The sequence below is a fragment of the Pithys albifrons genome, chromosome 4 (assembly GCF_047495875.1).
Source record: "Pithys albifrons albifrons isolate INPA30051 chromosome 4, PitAlb_v1, whole genome shotgun sequence".
NCBI classification, from domain to species: domain Eukaryota; kingdom Metazoa; phylum Chordata; class Aves; order Passeriformes; family Thamnophilidae; genus Pithys; species Pithys albifrons.
Genome location: NC_092461.1, coordinates 63314919 through 63341399, shown reverse-complemented (window position 1 = coordinate 63341399; position 26481 = coordinate 63314919). Strand labels below are relative to the sequence as shown.

At 36.7% G+C, this 26481-nt stretch overlaps 1 protein-coding gene across 4 annotated transcripts in view; it reads left to right on the top strand.

Annotated features, from left to right (window-relative positions):
• The window catches only part of PREX2 (phosphatidylinositol-3,4,5-trisphosphate dependent Rac exchange factor 2), a 180054-nt gene that overhangs the window by 109743 nt on the left and 43830 nt on the right, over positions 1-26481 (top strand). For 3 of the 4 annotated variants that reach the window (XM_071554395.1, XM_071554394.1, XM_071554397.1), the window contains exons 27-35: positions 2633-2727; positions 4626-4708; positions 5044-5134; positions 6708-6836; positions 11309-11350; positions 13939-14156; positions 16964-17066; positions 19648-19791; positions 24255-24369. In XM_071554395.1, coding sequence (XP_071410496.1) covers positions 2633-2727; positions 4626-4708; positions 5044-5134; positions 6708-6836; positions 11309-11350; positions 13939-14156; positions 16964-17066; positions 19648-19791; positions 24255-24369 — 1020 coding nt within the window. The remainder of the gene's footprint in view (positions 1-2632; positions 2728-4625; positions 4709-5043; positions 5135-6707; positions 6837-11308; positions 11351-13938; positions 14157-16963; positions 17067-19647; positions 19792-24254; positions 24370-26481) is intronic. The other variant, XM_071554396.1, reaches the window with a different exon arrangement.

The window sequence follows — 26481 nt, the reverse complement described above, 5'->3', positions numbered from 1 at the left end:
AACAGTGGAATACTAGCCTCAAGATGTGTAAAATAGACTCCTATGAGTATAGATTAGTTATCATATCTTGGTATCCCAAACTTTCTTAGAATATCTCACCAGGAAATGTAAAGCTTCACTATAGATTACCAGTCTTATAGAAAACTGAAATAACTTCTGTTGTTATAACTCCAACAATAACCGAAATATCTGCCATGGAAAGCAAGATCACAGAGCCTCCACTCTTCCTGATCTAAAGAAAAAAATATTGTTTTTTAACATACATTCCTCACCTTCTTTTGCTAAATATTGTAGCATCAACTCACCTCTAGAATTCATAATGCATTGCTTTTGCTGTGAATGAAAATACAAAGAATTTTGAAAATGAAGGAATAATTATAGCAAGTATAGTTCTTATAGAGATTACATTCTGTTGCTTAGAGAGAACTGGTTAACTACACTATCTAAATCTAAATTAAAACTTTAGCTGCAAGTTAAAAAAAGGTTCATTATTTGTTCATTATCATAGTTCATTATTATTCTCAGAAAGTAGAATCTCAGTAGAGTCATTATTTTTCTACTGAACCGTGTGGTGCTGAGATCTTTCATAATCTGATATTTGATTACTGCAGCCTGGTAGGTAGGAACTTTGAGTAGAGACAGAAATATGCATATAGTTTTGAGCAGAAATAATTGTAGAGATAATTTGCACAGATCCATCTTGCTCTTACTATGGTGAACACACAAGAAAAGTGCTGTTTCAGCAGAAGCCCATTTAGGGGTTTCAGTGTCTCTGATGTGTCAAACTGACCGAGGAGCTGCTCCAGTGGTGTGTGCTTGCTCCTACTGGGAGGTTTCCCAGTTGGCACAAGATTTATATAAGGAGAAGGAAGGTGTGACCCAGGACATGAATGTCTCTTTGTTAAAAATACATTCTTTATTCTGATTGCAGTTATTTATAGTTCATTCTGGCTTTTTAGGAGTAATAAAATCTATGGTTCCATATGCAGAATAATCATAACATTTGTGCATTTAGGACAAGTGTTGGAGTAGAGATTAGAATGTTTTGTTTCTTTGCTTAAATAAGTATATTAGTCAATACTTAAAATCTCCAGATCCCATAATACCACAGTGGTTATTATTGGAACTATTAGTCTAATTTCAGCCATTTAGAATGCTCTCATTTTGTGTAGGGTCTCCTCCTAAATCTTATAATACAACTTAATAAACATGCAGAATGATACAGCAAATATATCTAATCTGTTTTTTCATTTTCCTGTGTTTTATTTTCTCGTGCTCTGCACAATCCAGTTTTAATTAACCTTTGTCTTCCCTTTGGAGACTTTACTAAGTGAATAGAGTTAGTTAGAAAACATTCTTAATATCCAGCCAGAAATTTTTAATACTCCTTGGAACTGTTCTCCCTCTATTAGGTACATGTTGTTACTGATGTCTTTTCATCTACTTAATGGTTATGATAGTAATTATATCATATTGCTTCATTTAAAAGTTTATCCCATTCCCTTACCTCCTTGACTTCAGATCCAAAATGTATACCTTAGCCAGGAAATGTAAGTCAGTATACCTAAATTAGTAAAAGGTCAACTCTGTATCTACAAAAATAAACTAGGGAACACATGGGTACATGTGTAAGTGCAGCAGCATATCAAGTGTGGATATGTATGTCTTGGTGAACGGGTACACCCAATTCATAAAACAAAAGCCAGATCATTACATATAAACATCTCCTAGGTACAATTCTGCATTATCTTGCATTCACTTGAGTTATTAAGACTCCCTCTGGTGGATAATTACTTCAGCATTTTCCTGCATTGAAAATAAATGATCTTTATGGGGCTAAATAATTCCAAAGACTTTGAATTCAAATTTATCTTCATAGGATTTTTAGTACAATAGTCTGTATTTTACTCTGGTTTTCCTGCAGGATTAGGTATTTTCTCTGTGTATTTTCTATACAGAACAATTTATTTTGAGAGAAAAGAGAAGAAAAAACACCCATATTTTAATTGCCAAATCCCCTTACTAGACCAGTGTGGGTGACATTTTGTGTGCATAGAAACTTTGACTGAAGCCACAGTTGTAAATGTCTATACATCACTAAAAATGGACGGCTGGAAGAAATGGGATGATAAACTATGTTTTTGTTGGCAAGGATAACAGTTTGTAATTTGAGTTTTGGGGCTACTAAAATGGATCAAATATGTCGCAAACCCATTATGGGACTCTGTTTTGCAAGTCATAAAGTCTTGACATTTGTATTAGCTATGGACCAGGAGTAAGTGTAGAGTTACTATAATGTTGGAGGCCACAGTTTCAAAAACTGCCATTCGTGTAAGAAAAGTTGGTTGTTTTGCATTGAAAATGTGTATTACTGTTCTTCAAGTAATTGTTCATGTGAAGGTGGAGGGAGACATTGAAGCATTATTTTGGGAATCTGGTCTTCTCAGTCCTACTAGAATTGCAAATGAAATTATAGCCTAAGAAAAGAAATCTTTATTGTGTATGAAGAATTACAGACCATCTCATCATTACATTTAAGAGGGGAAAAGGGAAAGTATTTCCATAACTTTGTTACAGAGCCTATGCTAAAGGACATAACTTCATTTCTCTTTTTTTGTGTTTTATTTTCAAGTGATTGCAACAGCAATAGGAACTCCATTGCCTCTTTCACCAGCATTTGTAGCAGTCAGTGCAGTTCTTATTTTCACAGTGATGAAATGGACTCAGGTATGTTCAGAAAAGTCAGCTATGAATCTGTCATCTGTTACTTTTATTCAATTTTATTCTTGTAATTTACCTGGTAGTTTTGGTTTTGTTTGAAAAATTTTATCCTCTTTGGTGATGAAAGTGCCTAATTTTGTTTCTACCTAGCTAGTGCTGCTCTTAAGGGTCCCTCAGTCAAAGAGAGGCAACATTCCATGTCTCTGTGAGTAGACTGGAGCTCTTGGAGGCACTGCTTTTAATGTCTTTCATGTCTTGACCTTGGCAGTGCATTATGTTGCACAGAGCAAGGAGCATTTTAGGTGAGTGTGGATGCTCTCCGGCCTGTGTCAGCACACAGAGAACAGGATATAGCTGTGTATGTTTGTAGGAAGGAATGTGAGACCACATAGAAGCACATTCTTGTTTATGCTGTGACAAATTGAATTTAAATAAATGCAGCTGCTAATAGGAATGAGGTGGGATTTAAATGCATGGAGTACAAGGTCATAAACTCAGGGAGTAATAATAAGAAAATATTTGTTCTAAGCTGGGAGTTTATCATTTGAGAATGACTTAGGAAAAGAAAAAAACTGGGTGTATTAGTTGAATATGAGCCACCAGTGAGACTTGGCTATAGAGAAGGTAAATTTTTATTGCTCGTTGTACCAGCAGAGGTATTTTCAGCCAGGACAGGAAAGTATTAAGACATTATGCAAGACATCTGAGATAGTTTGAGAATAATGCAGAATAATGTGAATAAGGCAGAATTCCATTTCCAGAAATGATATACATACAGAGCTGAGCAAATACAGAGGAAAAGATGAAGGACATAAAACAGGAGACCATGGTCTATATCTTCAGCTTTAGATATAAATGAGCTGATATCTGTCTCTGCAGCATCAAACTGAAGTACCAACTGAGATGCCTAAAAGAATTTGTCTGTGCTAGCCAAGCACAGATACGGTGTTCAAGATGATAAATAACTGCTGCTCGGTGCAACTCCCACTCTTCAGATAACTTTATTTTCTCCTAGTTCCAAAGCTAACCTGGCTAACTCCAAATCAGTGCTCTGGGGCACTGTGCTTTGTCTGTTGCAATTAAAATCCTGTGAAGGGGTATAACTGCTGACTGTAAGGGCAGCTAAAGGAGCTAAAAAAGAAATTCAAGGACAAAAGTGCTGTTAAGTATATCACTAACATAAGAATGATGTCTAAGTTGACCGTGAATATATTTGGATTATAAATTATCAAGTGGCTACTTCTTATATGTCACTGTACCATCAGGGAGGAAAAACAGTTTTAAGCTGTGTTTTTCACACTTTTTGAAATAGTTTGAGTTGCTTCACCTGTTGCCTGAGAGAGTGAGTGATAGTACGATGACCCAAGAGAGTCCTTCTCGCTTGTACTGTCTTAGGAAATGATGTGGTATATTCTACTAAAAACTTATATCAAATACAGGATTTGGATGTTGTGTTTTTGTTGAATTACTAAATTCTCATAACCATGTAAATCGTAAGAACACTAAGACTCTGTGGTCTGCTACATTAGGTTCACACTACTTAGCCCCTTAATCTGGTGTTTAGTATGTTCTCCAGCATAGAAGAATTGTGTGTTCTGGTTACAGAATGGTTCAGGTTTTGAAGGCACCTTTTGGGATTGTCCAGTCAAGTCTGCTCCTCAAGCTGACTCATCTAGAGCAAGTTTTCCAGGACCATAATCTCTTGGGTTTTGAATATGGTCCTTTCTTTAAGAACTATTTCTGTATTATTGACTAATAATTGCAAAATATTTAGGAAGTACAGTTGGTATAATCCTGAAAGCCTAAGCATTGGTCTGTGTGCAAAGCAAATTATCTAAGCAGCAAAGCTTTCATAAAGCATGCTGAAACTTCTGAATAGTTTTTCATTTTAAAATATTTTTCAGGTGATGAGCTTCCCATAAGTGTTCGAATCTCTCATGATAAACAGGACAAGCTCCATAGCTGCTTGGAGCATCTTTTTGGTCAGGTATGTGATTATTTTCCTTGGCTTTGATGCTAATGGCTGTGTCTGAGCTAAGATGCTTTAGAAAATACTTCTTTTTGTTTTTACTTTTGCTTTCCACTGTTTACTGGGATGGTATGTATTTACTCATTTTCCTTCAATTTTCTGTAAATAGTCCAGACCTGCAAATTAAACAGGTCCTTGAATTTAGTCTAACTTTCCCTAGCTTGTTACTTGAACAAAAGCCATTAGGTAAGAAAGAATCCAAAGTTGCTTGTCTGTAGTCATAATTCTTAAAGAAAGAATTTCTAACTGTTGCTGTAAAATACATCTTTCTCACAGAACCTTGATTCCAACAGGTTGATTCGATTGTCAATCTTCTGAAAGGACCAGCTGTGATGAGGGCCTTTGAACAGACAAAATACTTTACACCAGGTCGAGGCCTCCAAGGTAACATTTAATTCTAGCTATCAGAATCAAAAGGCAGCTTAAAGGGTATATGGATATGGCTATCCACTCCTTGAGCTGAGTGTTAGAAAACTGATTTTTCTTTATCTTGGTGTATTCTGCAAGAATTGATTGTTGAAATACTTGTTAAGTAGATCTTAATCCTTAGATGAAAACTGGCTTCTTATGCTTTTATTGAACAGTGTATGAAAGAATTTCAAGTTTGTTGGAAAGTCAGATAAATTGTAGACTCTGAACTGACTGTAGTAGTGCTGAGGTTTTTGAAGCAAGAAGCAGGTTTTGTATATTGCAAGTGGTTTTATTACGTTTTTATCTCAACTGCTAAAGCTATTCCTGATCTGTTTTATTACTAGTGTCAGATTGTTATTTTTGTAGTTGTATTAGTTTTGAAGTTGATTTATAAACCATCTGTGGCTAATTTATAATCAGAGCAATATTTATGCCAAATATATGCTTATGTGGGTATTACTGATTTCTTTTTAAAAAATATCCTATGGGTAAATTCAGATACTCTACTAAGACTTGCATAGTTGCTTAAGTCCAAGTGTATAAATAGGTATGTGGTGGTAGTCTTAAGATTGTGATGAAAAATACAAAGGACTTTCAGTGAACTGAGTTTAAAAAAAAAAAAAGAAAAGGGTTCAGTGGGAAGCTGAATGTTGTATTAATATGTATAAGAAAGTTTATTTATCCTACACATCTTTTGGCAAAGGAAGCTGATTTTAGATCACCAAAGGGTAGCACAGAGAGTACCAGGATCTCACTGAAATCAGCACTGCATAATTACTGTACGTCAATTATGTGGTTTTAGAAAGCCTGAAGTACTACCCCATAACTGCATTTGCAAGAAGAACCACATAACTTCTTTTTTTCTCTTTTTTGTTTTTCCCTTTTTTCTTTTTCCTTTTTTCTTTTATGTTTTTTTTTTAATTTTTTTTTGTCCTTTTTTGTGTGTTTTTGTTGGGTTTATTTGTTTTGGGGGTTGGGTTTGGGTTTTTTGTTTTGTTTTTTGGGGTATTTTTGGGCTGTGGCATGGGGTGTTTTTTGGTTTTTGTTATTGTTGTTTCCTATTTTGGGACTAAGATAATGGAGATAAACCTAGAGCAGTTTCACACACCGGAATGTGCTATAGTAAATTTACAGATAGACACAAGATATAGACACATCAGGTGTTTAATTCCTGATCTGCATCATCTTCATGAACTGTACAAGGAACACTTCAGTAATTTAAAAGACAGACTAGCAATACATAACTTGGGTTTAAGTTTGATTTTCTGATTGAAGTAATTTTGCCTCTAAAAGTTCAGGGCCTCACTCTGAGGAGACATGCACCATGTTACGTACCTCATTCAGAAAGATTTGGGGATGCTGCTTGTTCTCTCCTTAGACTAAGTAGGAAGCTTAGCTGACTGTTAGACCTGTCACCATAGCCTTAACTAGAGTTAAATAAGTTGACAACAACTTGAGCAGTGAAAACATTTAGGAAGAAAAAATATCTTACTGTGACTTTCTCAGGAGGTTTACACAGGAAAATACTATTTTTGTCCTTGCTTAGAGTTTCAGCAGGAAATGGAACCAAAGCTTAACTGTCCAAAGGGGCTACGACTCCACATCAAGCAAGACCCTTGGAACCTCCCCAGCAGTGTCCGGAGTCTTGCCCAGAATATCAGAAAGTTTGTTGAAGGTTAGTAAGAACAACATGATTGTAAATAAGCACTTAATTAGTGGTACAGAGCCAAGGGAAGGGAAAGGAAGAGATACAACTGCTTCTGACAAGTGAAAACAGAGGAATGATATGTTGCATGTGGTAGGATATTTCAGTTGTGGCTGAAGTCCAGTGGGTTTGACTGATTTGTCACAGAACTTCATGGGACTGATACCCCAAATTGAGCCTTTTCTTGAAATTAAACTCTTTTTTTCAGTTCCTTAGATGGAAACATGAAAACTCTGCAGGACAACGTTTGTCCTATATCTTAGTCTTCTCTGTCATTGGCAGGAGTCGTTATCCCTCTAAAATCATGCTCCCACTTCTGCCATAAAGTCAGGGTGTTCACTTTATCCATCCCAACTTATGCTATCACTCTGCCTCCCTCCCACTACTGTCTATAAGTTACCAACTATTCCTCCTTTTCACCACCAAGTAATCTGCCCCTCTTCACCACCAAGTGAAAGTATGAGCTGAGGTTTTCTGCTTTCTCCCATGTCTTCATAAGAAAGCAACTGGGATTTTCTCTCCAGAATATCTTGCCTGTAGTTTCTGCTTTCTTTCCTGTGCAGTTTGCTAAAGAAACAGAAATAATGAGCAAAATTCTTTTTATAAAAGCATTTGCATTAGGAGTCTATGTGGGAACAAAAACTTGTGTTGGGTCAGGCTTTAAATTGTTTGTGTCTGTGTTTAGCTACTTCTCTTTTGGGGCCTAATTTCAGTGGAGTCCCATAAAGAAACTGTTAAATATCAGATTACTGGAAAAGAACTTTGTAATATATTTTATTAAGAAAAACTTCCAAAAACCAACTGGCCAAAGCAAACAAAGTCCTCCCACTCTGACTTTTGGTATTTCTGATTTCAGATACAATCATATTTTCAGACCCTGGGTTAGAAAAGTGAAAAAAGAATCACATAAATGTCTCCTCTTTTTGGAGTCAATCACAGTGGGTTGACTCTCCAACACCAAGAATACTTCTTTTAGTTAAATGGTGGCTTCACTGAGTGAAAAATTAATAAATATTTTTGAATCCTTTTTTTTCTACAGGCCTCTCTTCAGTCTAAACCAAACTATTCAAATATTAATGAGAGTTTCTATCACAGTTGAGAAGGAATGGAAATGAACTAAATGGAACTGAAATCAGCACAAAGCAGAGTTTAAAAATGTTTTTAAAAACTAAATTTTCCCTTCTTGTCTTCATTTCTTGATTTTCCTTTCCTATCTTGCCATCAGATGGTCAGGATACATAGCAGAACCAATAGCGCTATTCTGAGCTATTTCTGGCCTATAACACGTTGGTACAGAGTTCTTTTCCCATTTTCCCTAGTATTTGCCCAATTCAGAAAAAACCCCAGAAGATGTCACCTAATTTGACTGTTTAGTTGGGCTTCTGAGAACAAATTGAACAATGTCTTGGGATTTTAGAAGAATCTGCTTGTTGATTTAGAAGTAAAAGGCAGTATTTCAATAACTGAGGAGAGCAGATATATTTGTCTCTTCTAGAAGGTGTAAGAGGAAGAGTTCAGAGGAGACCACAGATACAACTTCATTCACCAGAGGGAAAAATTGTGATTAAAAACTCCAGTTATTATAAATTAAATATTATTGATCAATGCTGAAGTAAGGACGAATACTTTCAATAAATGCATCTCCTTATTGAAAACTGACTCATTTTTCTTTTTTATGAAAATGTCACATTTCTTCATTGTTCTGTTGCGTTGCAAAATCTATTAGATTACATTGACTAGTCCTTTAAAGCAGAAGGAGAGATGAGAACCTCACAAAGATGAGATGTTTTAAGTCCTAGATATTAGGCTCTTTTTATTTACTTTGTTTAATAAATATGAAGAAAAGGGAAAAGTCAGAGTGTCTTGATGTTGATTGCTCTGGCCTGTCAGTTTTCTTTTTATTCATATTGGAATTGGGAGAACAATTTAAAAAAAAATATCCATGAAGGTTTGCACATATTAAAAAATAAACCCAAACCTAAAACAAACCAAAAAACCAAACCAAACCAAAACGCAGAAAAAAACACAACTGAGCCTTCCTTGAAAGTAAAATTAAAATATCTGGAGATTGCTTTATCTCATTTCATTTGCCATCCCATATCATTAGAGAAAGAAAACTTTTCTGTGGTTAGAGTAAAAGGCAGCCCTCGAAGGCTAATCTAGTTGTAACTGGAGAGTTCTCTGAAATAGTAATACAGATTCTAGGAGGATTTATCTTGAGATAAGTAACTAAAGAGGGGAATGAAATTATTTTTTGAAGTGGCTGGGTCTACTAAATTCTTAAACCAGTAAAGCTAAAGACAAGTTGTTGGTGCAGGCAGATCTTTGAAGATGGAGTGCTTGATTTTGGTGAAGGAGAGGGCAGCAGTCTGGGGAGAAATTGAACCGTCACTGAATAGAGAAAGAATAATGTAGGTAGAAGATTTTGTATCTATGTGAGATGCATGACATGAGAATTGGAAAGCTCAAGAGGAAAAGCTGGGGGATGACTCAAGTAGGAACCAGGAAAATTAGAAAGATGGTTGAAAAGAGAGAGACACAACAACAACAGAAGGGTGTAAGGAAGTGCCGTTGTTTTTCTACCATAGTAATTTCAAGTTTAAACAGGAAATACAATGCAATTGAGAAAATTCATGTCTGTTTTAATTTAAATTATGAGAGAGTCATTAAAGAACCTTTCAGTCATTGAAGGTATAAAAATAAGTGTGTGAGTTTAAATCATAAAACTTGTAGTGCAAACCCCAGTCTTATTTTTGAAATAATTTCATATGTGATAAAAGTGAGATCTAGCCTCTCCTGGCAAAGACCAGAGTAACAGAATAATGTGGGTTTTTTAATGAAGTTCACAACAATGTTTAAAATAAAAGAAGCTGAAGGCATCTTGCATTACAAATCATAATCTAAAGAGAAATTGCTAGGGAGTTATTTCTTTCCATACAACATGTAGTAAGGAGTGCAGCTTCCATAGCATTTGGTATTCATTGAAAAGCAAAGTTTTGACATCCAAGGTTCATGTCTAACCCCAGGTAAGTCTCTATACAAATAACCTAAAAGTACTCTCTTGCCTGTGGGTGTATTTTGAAACATAGAAGACTTAGAGCAGTGATAGAGGACAGTTGCAGTGTCCTATAATTTTCCCATAAGAAGTTAATCATTATTTATAGATACCTCAAATGCTTTTGAATTCAGAGATCCAACAAATCTTACGTAAAACAAGCTGCAACAATAGCCTCAGTTTATCTAAATTATTCAGATAAAACTATATTTTTCTCTACAGTATTTTCAGTTACTAAGCTACGTTGGGGCTCCAAGATACTAAGTTATTAATCTCTGTAAGTTGGTGAGGTTTTTTTCAAAAGACAGAAGGCTAAGGCAAAGATCTATCACCAGGCAATTTTCAAGCAAAACCAGTAATTTTAAATGTTTTGGTGCTTGTATTTGAGATCATATGGGCTCATACTCCAGAAGCATGGGCACTGCCCCTTTGTTTTGCAATGGGTGTACAGCATGGTTAAAGACCAGGATTGAAAGGTTTTCTTCTCTTTGAAGCCTGGTCACCTCTGGGGAACATTTTGGCTTTTCATAGATATGTTCAAGTAGGTGGAAACACAGGAACAGATTTTCTCACTGTCCAGCTCTGCTGGCCCACTGAGCAGGGCCTAGAATAGGACTGCAGAGAAAATTGGGTGTGTTAAAGAAAGTTTGTGACAATGTGATGGCATGCAAAGTAGTGTTGTGTTCCTACAGGTAGTACCTGGAGGACAACTGATGTGCTGGAAGTTTGAAACATTGATTTTATGGCAGCTTTTTGATCTGCCTGTTTCTTGCAGTGGTGGTTAACACATTTAAATTTGTGGTCTGGTACATAAGGTGGAAAAATCTCTTCCCTCAGTCTGCAAACTTTGAGAAGCAGCCCCCTCCATGAAAAAAATAAAGTGGGAGAAGGGTAAAGAGATATAACTGAAAGCTGGGAATAAAGTGAAAATGCTGTTGTATTTTTCCTAAATCCTACGGTATACATTAAAATGAGGGTAATTTGAGATTTTTAAGTATAGAACAAGGGATTACAAGAGAGAGAGAAAGAATTGGGGTAGTGTGGTAGTCAATGAAAACTGGTCTTGTTTTTCAAAGTTTTAGGACTGAAATTCTTCATATATGGACTTATACTGGCCAGCTGGTACACAAGTGCTTTGGGATAGCAACTGCCTTGTCATGTGTCTTTCTCAGTGTTGGTTCTTTTGATTATTACTAATTTTTATCAAGTCATATGTACAGTTAAGTGAAGTTGAGATTCATTACTGTTTTGTAGGTATAAATCAGGATTGCCTATACAAGAAGATGGAGTTAAGATGGTATAAAATGAGAAACTGCAAATGCATTATAATGTTGATGAAAACACTTTTTAACCATGACCTCAAAATATTTTCTTCTTTTTCTTTAAGAGGTGAAGGCACGAATACTCTTGGCACTTCTTGAGTATACAGGTAATTTAACTTGTTTTGGGAGGGAGGTAATTGAATATGGGTGGTTTGGGCTTATTTTTGCTATTGGACAAAATACTGTGTTTAGAGAAAGGGGGGAAATCTCAGATATGATAAAACCTGTTAATCAACAACTTTACCCCTGTGTTTACAGTGAGGATTCCTGAAGAACGCAATTCCAGACATTTTTAACAAACATTGCATATTCTTTTTTTTTTTAAATGCAAAATGCCTTATCTGGTTGTTTATTCTGGATCTTGGCAGATACAGTAACAACTAAATACTCAGCGTGTGCACAGTACTTCTGCGGTCTTTCTTCTTTTTGTTTTTGGTGGTTTTTTTTTTTGTATTTGCTATTTTTCTTTTCATTCCCATCTGTTTCCAGACTTACATGACTATTTTAACATACACCTTTTGTTTCATGTTATTTTAAAGAAAATTTAAGGCCCTCCTTCTTGGCAGGGCTCTAATTATTATATTTATCTGTGTATTTATTCTCCCATAACCCTGTACAGCACACGGCTTCAAATACTCAAAATAAGCAGGTGTGTCTGCAAAATAAATGTCAGTATTTAGAAAACATTATGGCAGAGTTTCTGTACAGTTTGTAGGTGCAAAAGTGTTAAAGTAGGGAGTCCAATGTAACTGTAAAAGCTGAATATTTTAACCATCTTGCAGTGCTAGATGAATGCATTATTATTTCCTTATTTTTGTTATGACACACAACAATAATTTTATAAAGAATATAAAATTTCTTTATTGTCAGATTTCTTCAAAATACTAGAAAAGCTTTTAGTAATTCCTGAGAAAATAGGGTTGATTTTTTTAAAGTTTTTCCTATTTACATGGTTTTATAAGCTGGTAAATTCCGTATCTTATTTTGTATAAAAATATTTTTTGTACGAAGAGCCCAAAGTGCTCTTGTATGCAGGATCTGATATTCAAATAGTATTAAATGAGGTTTAGAAATGAGGTGTTGGGGACAAAAGAAGGCTGCTTCAGAAGCAGGCGATACAGAGGAAGGCACTGAAAGTCAGCTGCTGTTAGACAAATGGAGATAAAATTGAGCAAAGTGAGGAGACAGAAGGTGTTTTGGGCTCAAATCCCTGACTGCTGCTATGACATTGGAAAGTTTTTGACCGTGGAGAAGGCAGTGGGATTTTTGAAGCTGGAGATCTGTGGAGTTTTTAAAGATGAAAATTCTGCCTGTACTGGATTTGCACAACTTGAGATATTGGAGAGAGATAGGTTAATTTGAATAATCAAAACAAAACACATTGAGTCACAGTGTAGAAAAATTAGTGATTTTACCATTTATGGAAAACATTCCCAAGGTCCTGGGAAATGGAGCTGGAAAATGGAATAGAAATTATAGTAAAAAAGTGTTCACCATTATCAATACTTGAGGAAATGAATTAAGATTTCAGAAGGAAATCAGACTGAATGAGGTTACTTTGAGAAATGCTTGGAGCATAAGAAAAGCTTATTTTTAAAGTAAATAGTAACTTTTTGAGTACAGAATTACTTCTACTGACTTATCTGTTCATCTAAATTCTTGTCAGCTCCATAGAGAAGGTGGAAAAGGAGCTAAGCCTAAGGAGGCAGAGGAATCTAGAAGAGAAGACAAATATTTTAGGTTTTAGAAGGACCTTGGTATCACCTGATCTTCTTCTCTTGCTCTGAGAAGGATTAAGTCTACCTGTACAATTGTGATTGATGTTTGCCTAACAACTCATAATGAAAAAATTACCTGAAGACCTTCAGAAAGGAGGAGAAAGAAGCACTGAATATTTATCACCACAATTTTGTCCTTTATCAAGACTGTGTTCCCATTTCTATCTCTTTTGACCTTTAGCTAATCTAATGCCTATGCCCTCCAGAATAAATTGGTAGCTTAGCTTGTCCCTAATTTAAATCAGCTGCTAATGATCCAGAGACATCTACCTAGGGACCTGTCCTGGACTTTCCTGACACGATAAATTTCTGCTGCTTCCTGGATATGTGATGCTGCTCTGTGATTATTTTATAGATTCATATTCATATATGTTGTATTTGGACACCTTGTGTTCTGGTAGCAACACTCTGCGCTTTACTGCAGACAGTCTTCATCTGCCCTCCCCAGGAAAGTTGTGGAGTTGACCACATGATGCAATCATATAAAGGGCTTCTTAATATCATTGCTTTCTGGTGGAAAGTAAATGTTTTTGTGCCCAGCTGGTTCTCACATTGCAGCAAAGAGGTCTGACACATCTTATCACCTTGTGACATCAAAAGTACATAGAATTGTTGGCATGTACATTAGAATATACAGGATAAATGTGCATTGTTTATGAAGAAATACTTTAAAGACCAGATTTTAAATAGACTTATAATAATTTTAGAATTAGAAAACAACCTGCCATTTTCCACATTAAAATGTTCTGTCATGGAGTACTGTTTACTAGGAATAACATTAGGCTGTATACTTGTAATTTACTTGACATTAAAATGACGTGCTTTTTAGACAAAGAAATTCCAGCCCAGTTCCTTTGCTGTTAATTAATCTCCTGCTCCATTTTGGCTTTTCCTCTTTTGGCTTTTACCCATCACAGATAGTGAGATACAGCTGAGGCGAGACATGGTCTTCTGTCAAAGCCTTGTGGCCACAGTCTGTGCATTTTCAGAGCAGCTAATGGTGGCCTTAAATCAGATGTTTGACAACAACAAAGAATATGAAATGGAGACCCTGGAGGCCAGCAGAAGATGGTTGGAACAGATAGCCAGTGCAGGTCTTCTCCTTCATTTCCAGTCCCTGCTCTCACCAAACCTGGTAAGACTTCATATAGCATGTTTGGTCACAGTCCCTGTTTGTTCCCTGAACCAGGAACATGGTTAAACAGTCTTAGATGTAAATATGATTTTCTGTATTCTTTGTGCTTAGCTGAGTACTTAATTAGTTCCTGTTTGGAAAAGTTGCAATTCAGATATTACAGATGTGGGAAGTGTTTGGTTATGAGATGGGAAATACGTTTTCCACAAAGACAGTATTCTGTTTGCTGGGAGTTAGCCGATAGTGAGTTTACCCTTGACTCCCCTCTGCTATTGTACCTGTTCTCTCAGAGTAAATGTAGTATTAGGTGATAACCAGAACTTCATTTTACAATAAGCAACAATGCAAGATAAATAAAATACCTGGTTTAGTTAATTTTATCATCCTTAGACAATGAGGTTGGACTCAGGTCTTGAGTCTTGGATGCTTTTTGACACCATGCAGCACCAACATGTCCCAGCGCTGGAATAGAGTTCAAGAGTAGATTCAGTCAGTGCTAGTCTTTTGTTTTTCTATGTGCTTTGTTGTCATGTTACCACAGAGCAACTGTTGTCTTTACAGCACTGAATACATATGCTTTTCTTTCAAGATCATATTGATTTCCTTTGTAGTGAAAATGTGTGCTACTTAGCTATTTTCACATAATTAGATGCCAGCGGTATGCATTGTAAAATTGAAAGTCAAGTTCTGTCTTTTCTGTCTAACAGTTCTTAACCAAGGGAAATTTAAAGGCAACTTTTTCAATACCTTCTCAGCACTATTTACAAATATCCATGTTATTTTAAACAAGGGGTTTGAAGGATATTACAATTGTTACAGCCAGAGCTCAGTAAAGAATGAGCAGTTGTGCAAGGATTTCCAATGTCACTATATGGTTTTCAGACTGTTCTGCTGACAAAATCACTCTGTCCATAAACTTCTTAAATTGAACAAGGATACGAGATATTTCTAGCAGATTTGCTTTTTCATGAGTACAAAAGGGAATGCTATTTCACTGTATAGATCAGGGAAAATCATGGGATTTTTTTCTGTTCTATATTTCAGTAAACTATGGTTTATTCTCAATTTATGGGCAGCTAGTTTATTATTCTTTGCCTTGCTACTGTTTCAGTTCTTGGAGAAAAATACATGCCTCATATTTCCTTTTGGCTCTTTCAAACCTAAAGTGCTAGGGAAGGGTTGTATAAGGAATAGAATTACTCTAAGTGATTATTGATTTCTGCTGCAATTGCCCTGCATATTTAACTCAAGATAACCATACTTGAAGATTACTATTTTCCTTTTGGAAGATTCAGTAAAGTGTCTTGAGAAGTCCTGGATCTCTTTAACTATCTCTTTAGCTGAGGAGTGCACAGAGTGATCTGTAGGTGCAAATCAGAATATTGGCATATCTACATACTTGACTTGCACCTAGAGTTTTGTCAATGAAGGTGGAAGTCACCCTGAGCTGTACAGAGCTCTGAGCTGCTGGTTCAATTACTGGTGCTTAGAGTGGACACAATGAATTCTTATCTGTTGTTCATAAGTGAAACCTAAAGTACTGGCATTTTTAATAGAAAATTGCTGAAAACAATTCGGTTTTCACATTTCCCCTCGCCTGACAAGCTAAACCTGGTGCCAAGACAAGGTGTTAAAGTTTTGTGTCTTACAGAATAATTACAGTATTGTTTGATTAAAGGCCTGTAAGACTCCAACTCTGGAGCTATGAACTCAACCAGAAGTTTTACTTTAAAAAATATACAAGGCTCCAAAAAATTTGCCTACTGAATATTTAGAAGGGCCATCTGTTTTTTAATACCTTGAGGGAGCATAAAGAGAAGATGCTGCACACGTTTTCTCAGAGGACACTTCTACTGATAACTTTATAAAATAAAGGAGAAAATAAGAGAACTTGGCAAAAGTTTAAAAGGCTAACATACAACTAAAACAAGGTATTCCACCAAGCATTGACTTAGCAAATGCTAACCCATAAAATTTAGCAAAATCCAACCTGTTTGGTCCCAGGTTACCCAAAATATTAAGAAAGGAGATCAAGTAAAGAAGGAGAAGTAAAGAGAGAGCATAAGAGAAAAATAGTTACCACCAGAGACCTGGTTAGGTTCATCTTACCTAAGTTCAGGTGGTAGGTCTCAAGTGAAAATGGAGCCATGTATTGCTGTTTTCCTGTGCTGTGACCACCTGTGCCCACCACTCCCTAGTGGGGACTTCTGACCTGCTGGCCACTCTGGGGCTCCAGGGCAGGATGAAGGGCAGTGCTCCCACTGTGCCAGCCAGTCTAAGGCTGAGGTGGGGGCTCTGGAGGTGGGGGGTGCTGTGTTGAAGTGTTCCAGGGCTGCTGTGGACTGACAGCTGTGCTGAGGTTGCCTCAGGACACTTGCAGGGTCTGGTGTGTGGGTTCTGGTGTTACCTCACCTCTGTGAGGTTTGACCTATCCCTCCACACCCCTGCCCTCCCCCCCCCAACCTCCCTCCCACCCCCATGTGAGTGGGTTCCGGCCCAATAATTAATATACAATCCAGTGTCTCACAAAACCATGCAAAGTAATGGTAGCTATAAATTACCTATTAATTTACTATGTGAAAAGATAACATTTATTTTCATAACCTTGGACTGGTAATAAAAGAGAAAGTGCGAATAAAAACAAAGATATTTACATTATCTAGGAGTTAAATAGGTTATACATTGCATCAGTGAAATGTTGTGCAACATTCTGGAGTTACTTTTATGTCCTGCTCTGTTATGTTATTTCTCTTAGGGAAAACATCTGGCTCAAATGACCTTTCCAATTTTTCTTTTGCCTTTTTTAGGCTGATGAGCAAGCCATGCTAGAAGATACATTGGTTGCCTTGTTTGACTTGGAAAAAGTTACTTTTTACTTCAGACAATCAGAGCCAGAACCATTATTTGCAAGTGAGTAATTAATATCTGGGCTTTAGTGGGTTTGTAACATTTTTCATTCCTAGAACATCACCTCCCATAGGGAATGTTATATAACTTGGAATTATGGAGACAATAAGTAGATCTGTAGCTCTTCTAATGTTCGTAGATGTCCTGAAATACAGCAGTGATCATTGACAAGGCAGAATCATTATCTGGCAATCTAAGTAACCTTGTGGGCAAAACTGTTTGCTTAACTGAACTTTCCATTGGGACTGTGTGACTGCATCAGGAAAGTCCCTGGACGACCCAGTTGTTATTGAAGAAACTTGTAAAAATAGCTTGAAGATCTTAGTAGGGAAATGCAACTGACATGAGACAGAGAAGCATAAACTCCATTTCATTTTACTGTCTTAAATACAAAGTAGGTCTTTGAAGAGTTACTTGAAATGAGATGGTGAACACTATTAGAACAGCTTTAAATTGGGCAAGAAGCTTTCTCTGAGTTCTGCTGTTGCAGACAGTCAAGGTGCTGAACACTTCCTCTCAAAAGTCACCCAGCTTACCAGGAAAGGACTGCCTTCGCAGCCTGCTGTTCATATCATTCACTTATTTTGAGCCATTCCTTTATTAATTTGTGTTCAGCCAGTAGATATTTTTCTGCAATGAACTTTTAGTGAGCAAAAAGCCTTAATTTTTTCCCTTTCTCATAACTCCCCTGGGAAGGGAGGAAAGCACATCTGCTTCACATCAAGCCATTCTGAAATAATTCCTTTGCTGGATTGAGACCACACATGAGAGAACTTCTGCAGTAACCAAAACCAGAAGATACAAAGCCACTCCACAAAGCTGTCTGTGGTCAAAAGCATGCATTATCACAGGGCTGGTAGTCAGGTAGAAATTATCCTGTATAAGACCATCATTATTTTGGTGTGATTCAAGTAAGTACCCCGTTCATAGTGTTTTAAAAAGAAGCCCTGCTAAACCAGGTAACAATATGTAGTTACAGGAGGGACTCCTGATGGGGAGTTAACCCTATACCTGTATCATGAACTCATATTGCTGCATCTTCCAGCTGAGGTGTCTGTGCTTAAAAATGGAAAGTCTGTGTGTTTGAGGATTGTAATAAATTCTGTATATTGTTTGGGTTCAAGAACTGCCACCACAGTCATCCTGCCTGTGGTTATAGAAGACAAGAAACTGGCAATTTTTTTTCTTTATGATTCTACAGAATCAATAAAAGAAAAAAGTCTTTTTCTTATTACCAACAGTAGTGAAAAAGGTTCTTTTAACCATTTAGGTACAATATGATTTATGTATACAGTGCAGAACTGTGTAGTGATAATGCTAATGCAAGTCACTGTTTTCTTGTTACTATTTCAACTTAGAGACTTATTTATGGAAACAGTACTTAAACAGGAGATAAATAAAAACATTAAATTGTTTTAAACTGAATTCCTTTGAGAGGAAGTCAAATAGAAAATTTTCATCAACTTCTGCCAATGCTCATTGCATGTTAATCATCTGTCATAAAACACTTCATATACATTGAGGTATCCCTGTAACTGCTGATTGGTACTACTAGTTGCCCCAAACCCTGTGCCAACTGATGTATTATGACATTTAGCCTGTCAAACTGTCATGTGATGTTCTCTTACAGTTTTCTATATTGTACCATAATGCATTTATTTTCTCAGTTGAGTCTTGATTTTAGTAATAGTTTCATTAATACGCTAATAGCTATTTTTTATTTACTTGGGTTCTATTCCATAAAAATCTGAGTACAATCTCACTGTATATATCATCACATTGATATTATATATGGTGCACTTCATGAAGACCTGTGTAATGTGGCTAAAGGTATCCTTTCAGAGATTTTGAACTATATGCTATAGATAGATGTGCAGTCTGTAGGCTGGGCCACCTTTCCTGTAGGGGAAGGCTGAGAGGACTGGGATTGTTCAGCCTGGAATGTCAAAGACTCTGGATAGACCTTATAGCACCTTCCAGTACCTAAAGGGGGCCTGCTGTAGAGGGATTTTTTCCAAGGGCATTTAGTGATAGGACAAGGGGGAATGGCTTCAAACTGGAAGAGGTCAGGATTATGTTAGGTATTAGGAAGAAATTCTTTACTATGGGGAGGATGAGGCACTGGAACATGTTACCCAAAGAAGCTGTGGATATCGCACCCCTGGAAGTGTTCAAGGCCATGCTGGATGGGCCTATGAGCAACTTGATCTAGTGAAAGGTGGCCCTACCCATGGCAGGGGGTTGGAACCAGATAATCTTTAAGATCCTGCCAACCCAACCCATTCTATGAGTCCATGTTTCTCCATATTTACAAGGAATACAAGTAGAATCTTGTCAATTACATTCTTTGCTTTGTATTTTTGCTGTCATTGACAGGCTGTCAAAGATGATGGTCACTGCTGTTCTGTTTATCTACATCCTGATAATGGATAGGCCAGAAGTGAACAATAAAGTAAAACACTGAATATACTAGTTGTGTCTGCAGTAATTTTTAATCTAACCATGTGAATTTTGGGTGCAACAATTTCTGGAAAAGGATGTGTCATTACTTTCAGTGAAATTGTAACACTGACTATATTTTTAGATATGCCAATCACATACCAAGCAGAAGGAAGCCGACAAACACTGAAGGTTTACTTCTACCTTGACAGTTACCATTTTGAACAGCTTCCTCAAAGGCTGAAGAATGGAGGGGGATTTAAAATCCATCCAGTACTTTTTTCACAAGGTAACTTGAGTTTTAATTCCCCCCACCCTACTTCTTTCACATAGTAGTTAACTCTCTTTAAGGCCCCACTTACTTACTCTGATTTAAATCCTTTGTACCGTAAGGGCTCTATATGCTTATATTTAAATGTCATTTAATGTGGGCATTTATTCAGTACTTTGAATAAAATGTAAATTTAAGAAATGCTGAGATTTAAAAAAAAATAGAGGTATGGGTACAGGCTTCCAAGTTTACACCTGTTATGTGATTCAAACAGCAATGGAAAATAGTCAAACCACGAAACTTGCTTTTGGAAGTGTTTTGCTTTTCAAATGATGCTGTAATCTTTTCCTGTTGCTTCATATTTGAAGTCTATATTGTTGTCCCCTGAGAACTCTGTCTCTTTAAAATGTTATGAAGAGTTAAATAACATTTACCGGCTCTTGTAGTTACTGCACTGCAAACATTGTAAAGTGAGGATTGGTGGTGCTGATGCTCAGACTGTTCATAAATTACAGGCAGCCTGCATTAGCAGCAGTGTCATTACAGTCATCAGGAACATGAAGTTTGCTTCACTGAAATGGTGAATGTGAGTTGCTGACTGCCTTGAGCCCCCTTTGATTTCAGAGGGACCTGAAATTACTCTGTAGTTTGCAAAAAGCTTCTAGGGTCTATGTGGAACAGGCTGAATTCAGGCATACAAATGAAGGTTTCGGGGAGAGCTTTGTCTCTGATGGTTAAGGAGGATGTAAAAGGAAATAGTGAACATGATACATGAAGAAATAGCTGATCTTACTATAAACTTAAAACACACATTTTTTTAAAAAATAAGACCTCTGAAGTCTTATTTTTAAACAAACTAATAAAGACTTCAGTGGATTTCTTTTGAAGAGATTGATTTCAGTCATAGGAGAAAATGAGAACACTGAGCAGAAGTCACGTTTCAGTAGAGCAGAAAAAAAAGGCACATGAAAGAGAACAGAAAATACCTTGGTTCAGCTGAATTCCTGGAAAGACTATTTTCCTTTTAGACTGTGTGCTACAGGATTAACTTTGAAAATATTCTTCCCTTTCTGTTTCCAGAAGCCCAAAATACTTGATTCTTAGGAAAAGCATCTCCATAGTCAGCTAAAGGAAAAGGACAAGGATCCATTCAAGTGCTTACATCTGGTTAATAATTTTCAGTGGTACAGACAGTTGCTTCTTTCTTTATCATATCAAATTTCTTTAATTTTCAAGGATCTGCCTCTAAAATAGTCCATTAGATTACAAGAAGAAAAGCCCTGGATAAGAATTTAAATCCTAGTGTTTAAATCATTATTTTGTGTGGGTTTTACCTCATTAATGAGTGGATTGGGATTCTATTTTTTACTTCTTTCCTATGAGGTTTGGCTGAGCTGCCATCAAAGTAACTCAGTACGTTCCCATCTGTAACTGAAATTTATTAGTTACAAATGCAGAAATATTCTGTAAGTTCCCTGTGAAGTGAATTTTTGCTTCCCAAGTTTATCAGAGCTAAGCTCTTTCTTGCCTAAAATACAATGTTTTATGATATTTTGAAATGGAACATTTAGAAAATGATGGTTTTGGAATACTTTGTCAGAGACATGGGTAAGTACACATCAGTCCGTTTATCTCTGTGCTGCTCTATTCTGAGTGGCATAGCTTCATGCCGAAAATTACAAGTCTACACATTTGCGGGATTAGTGCTCTAGACATATTTTCAAGTTTTTTAATGTTTACCTGGGCTATGTTATCTATTCTTCCATTTCCAAAAAATAGGTTTGTGCAACCATATACCTAAGTGTGTACATTTTCAAATGGATCCTGATTTGCAGAACTGGAGGATGAGAATGTTGATACTGCTACTGGCATTTAGATTTCTCTATTTCCTACCTTAAATTGAGATCTCATCAATAGATAAGCTTAATTAAAAACACTTTATTTAAAATTAAAATTCTGTTTATTTGAAATTTTAAATTCTGTATAGTTTTTGGCATTTTTTTTAGTTTTTTGTAGAATCCTGGAATAATTCAGATTGGAAGGGATCTCAGGAGATCTCTAGTCCAACCTCCTGCTCACAGAGGTGGTGGCTGTGATATGAAATGAGGTTGCTCGGGTGTGTAAGAAATGGGATCTTGCAAACACCAAGGGCAGCAACTTCACGGCTTCTTGGGGAATCTGTTACTCTACTTGACTGCCCTAATGGTGAAAAAGTTTTTTCTTTCTACTGAAACATCTTGTGTTTCAATTTATGTCAGCTGTCTCTTGTCATGCCAACATGCACCATGTTAAGAGGTGGCTCTTCATGATGGCCCCTCTACTCAACACTTTCTTGTTGATCAGCAGCTTTCGCACACTGAGCAAGGTGAGGACAAAGTCTTCTTTCAGTCTATTGGTCATGCTTATGTTAATATGGTTTGGGAGGATCTTGACCATCATGGTTGCCAGAGAACACTGCAGGCTTATGTTCAGTGAGCTGCCTAACATGACCCTGATGTTCCTTCTCAGCAGAGCTGCTTCAGGCTCTGCCTTTTCAGGTGTGGGACTTGACATTTTTCCTTGTTCAGTTTCACAAGGTTCCTGCAGGATTCCTCGAGAATATGTAGGACCCTCTTTATGTGGCCCTGCACTTGGGTATATTCACTGCTTTTCCCAATTTGGTACTTGCTGCAAACTTGACTTACCTCCTGCATGTCAGTTATAAAGACAACAAACAACATAGGTCTCTGTGCTATTCTGCTTTTAGTGGACTTCTAGGTAGACCATGTCCCATTAGCTACTACCCTTTGAGTATACCCATTCTCCGAAGTTGTTTTTCCATTCATTTGTCTATGCATTCAGACCACAGTATCCTAACTTGGACTGAAGAATACTGTAGAAGGCATGTTTATAAAAGTAAGTCTTCCTTACAAAGAGCTTTCTAATATGTTGGGTAGAAAAATGTTAAGCCCCTCAGAGAGAGGCGAGCCAAAGCACACAGCATGGGAGTCCCTGCACACTCCTGCAAGCATGGCCCCCACAGAGGCAGAAATGTCGGCTTCAGCCGCTCCCGACAGATGACCGAGGTTCCTGGTTGGGTAAAACAAACTTCATGCCAGCAAAATAAGCAGTAGAGATTATTGGTTCTTTTTGTACTAACATGGTGTTGTAAATGGAGTTCAGTGGATATTTTTGTGTGAACTTTCTTGTGTGACTTACTGCCAAGGAAGTTAAGAAACAAGTCCGACTGTTGAAATGTAATATTTTTCATACAGAATTAGGATTGCAAACTCTGAAAGCGCAGAAAGGGAGTGCAATTTGCATGTTCTTTCACAGTGAATGAATTATTTATTAACTGGTCATATTAAGTAGTACAAGCAGAATTAATATTCTGTGTGCAGCTGAAGCTGTAAGACAGCAGCATGTTTCCCTCAAAACTCTGCTTATTGCTTGCATTTTCTGATAGGTTGATGAATTCTTAATATGTGTATGGATTACTAAAGTGGCAATATTCCTAACTGTAGGCTCTTTAACCCTTGTCCAGAAAAACTCTTATTTCACCAACAGCCTGAGTTTATGTCATAAGGTTGATCTCTTATTGGGAAGATTTTTATTTTTACAGTCCAAATTTTCTTGAGAATCTTTCAAATACTTGATTTGACTTCAATACAGAGGAGATTAAATCCTGCAAAGCCCCTAAAGTAAAGGGACTGTGGGAGTGTTTTGGGGTGTTTTTTTATTTTTTGTATATTTGTTGCTATAAAGAGCAGCCCAAAATGGAACGGGAGTACATTCATTTTTTTCCCTCCTTTTAATTTCTGTGCAATGCTTGTAGGAAGGACATAAAATCTTTCCTTTAATTGAAGTCCTTTTTAGTTCCTGAGTTCTTGTAACAATATGCATCTTTGCTTTGGTGAAATGAATACAACAAAGGTGGACACAGACAAGTATTTCACTTCACCAACCTGAGCTTTGAAAAAGAATTTCTAGGATGTTTTCAGAGATCTAGAGAAGTTTGCTTTACTTGATCTAGAAGAAAGTATTCACATTATCAGTGGTAATAACTACAGGTTCAGGTGCTCCACATCTCCCAAAACTGGGCTTCCTGAGAAGTTGTTAGGTCTCCCTCTGTGAAAGTAAACCCTTTATTTCCTGTGCCCTGGTTCATTCTACTGTTTTCTTCCAGGATATATCAAAACTAAAACCCACATTTGCATTCACAGGGCAGGAATTCTTCAATTAGAGCAAAATAACTCAAATTAGCTCTCTCTATAATTTCCACAGGGTAAGAAATACAAGTTTTCTTGTAAATGAAATCTTAGAGAGATCTGTATGAATATGATGGCATACAGAAACAGCTCAGCAATCCACCATAGGGTCACAGCCTCAAGGTTAAAAAGTAATTCACATGTGAGTGAACAAAAAAAAAAATGCAAAGAAGGCAATTACTAAATATTTAATACTGATCTTTCTCTATTCTATTCTCCTTTTTCTTTTCACAGCACTGGAGAGCATGGAAGGATACTATTACAGAGACAGTGTCTCAGTAGAAGAATTTCAAGCTCAGATTAATGCAGCCTCACTAGAAAAAGTCAAGCAGTATAACCAGAAACTACGGTGAGTAATGAACCAACATTCCTGAGATTAGTTTACCAGGTTCTGCTTTTCAGTTCACTTTCTGTGACACACCTTTAAACTGAAATGTGATGGTTTTTTTGTTGCATGATTGAGTAAAATCCAAGTTTCATGGTTCTGACTTTTCTGATTTCTACACTGTTAAGTTACTTTTTATATAATTGTTTTCCCCTGAAAGCTATAGCTGTGATTGCCTCGAGGTTGTTATACTAAGGCAGAGAGAAAAGAGAAATGTTTCCTTGATCACTGATGGCGTATCAGAATTGCTAAACATTATGATCTGATTTTACAATCCATATTTGCCTAATTTCTATCGAATGGAGCTTTAAAAATAGTGCTGTTTTCCTCAAAGCTGAGCATTTTTTCCCTGCACCCTGCCATGCTAATGGGAATACATATGTATTTGGATACCTGCACCAGTGTTGGCTATGGATTACACAGTATATTGTTGCCAACATATGTAAAAATTGTGCAGCTGTGTATTTCCATAAATATTTCATTAAGAAGTTGCACATAAAGACAGAATTTCTGCTGTACAAAATAATCTGTTATGGAGTAAAATTATGAAGATGGGTACATAAACCACTCTTGCATCTCACTGTATCTGCGAAAAACACCAATTTGAATACACTTAATGCCACATGGAATGACGAGTGTAAAGGACTGTGGTACAATCACATCTCTTCACTTTTAAAATTCTTGAATGGGATGGAAACACTGTCATTTCACTAGAACAATCAGACAATTTTTAAAAGCAGCAGAGAACAGTAGTTAAAAAAAAAAGTTAAGGACAATAGAGAAAGGGAAAGCAGATAAATGAGGGTCTCTTTCTGCAATTCCTCCACCTGTTAGTCCACTCCTGTCTTTGTAAAGTTTTATTCATGGATCTTGCAAAACTATTTCTCTAATCTGTTATTAAAGCAGTGGACTTTCTAGATTCTGTTTTAATTTAAGTACTACTATAACAAAAGTGATTTTAACGCCAGTTGCATTCAGTATGTTATATTTCATTTTTTTTTCAACATCTGTGTCAGTGCACTTCTATGTCATGACAAATTTCATCTGTTTTCTACCTTCTTGTATTAGTGCTTCCTGTTTGGGGGAAAAAGTTTCTCCTGAGTACTTTTGATATAGATCAGTTTTACAGAGAGCTTTGGTCATGGCAATATTTGGCCTGCATGAAGTCAGTGTTGGAAAGAGATTTTATCAGTTGAACAAGGCAAGATGTTTTGTGCTGGTTTTTTTTCTATGAATAGGACCAATTTAGCCTCCCATGAAAATCCTTAAAATAAATTCTTCCTTACGGTGCCCTGGTGTTCCCTGACCTTGCTTACCTCATATGTTAGGTCCTCCATTCACACTGTGGCTTTAATGAGGTACATTCTTCTTACTGTGTTGTGACTCACAGCTCTGATCAGTTGCTAAGCTCCAAGGCCTAGTTTTGCAAGAAGTTACCATGAAAAAGTTATCATTCAACAAAAATTACCTTACGGATCTCTGCACAGTCACAAGAATAGGAAAATTTAAATTTTTTTTCAGCCCTCTAATGTCTGATGAGAACATTCAGTAAAACATTTGCCTTCTGGTGGACTCTACGCATGTCTTAAGTGAGGCACAAACAGCTTCAGAAATTAACTGACATAATGTGAAGAGGAAAAACAGAAAAGCACATGCTTCATTCTTGTTCTGCTATTTAATAACCTGTGTAGGTGTTTGACCAGTACAATCTAATAAAGTAGAAAGTAACTACAGCAGCAAAAGCTATTAACATTTGGATAATTGCTCCAAAGAAGAACAAAAGATGAAATTGAATATTCCCTGGGAACATACTCAAGTGCAATAGTACTAAAACTCTTCACATGGAAGAAATCCTGTGTGCAGAATTTTTTAATCAGTAATAAAATAAGTCATTCAAGACACAATCCATAAACCATTCTTTCTCCGTATAAAAGGAATGCATTGCTTGCTTGTGAAATGACCATCTTATAACCTCTCCATCACTACAGCAACCAAAAGCAAAAAGGAGCAACAGCAAAGGAAAAGGTAGTTGGAGAAGAGGATGGGGACTAGTGGGAATGAAAGCAATGGTTGGCA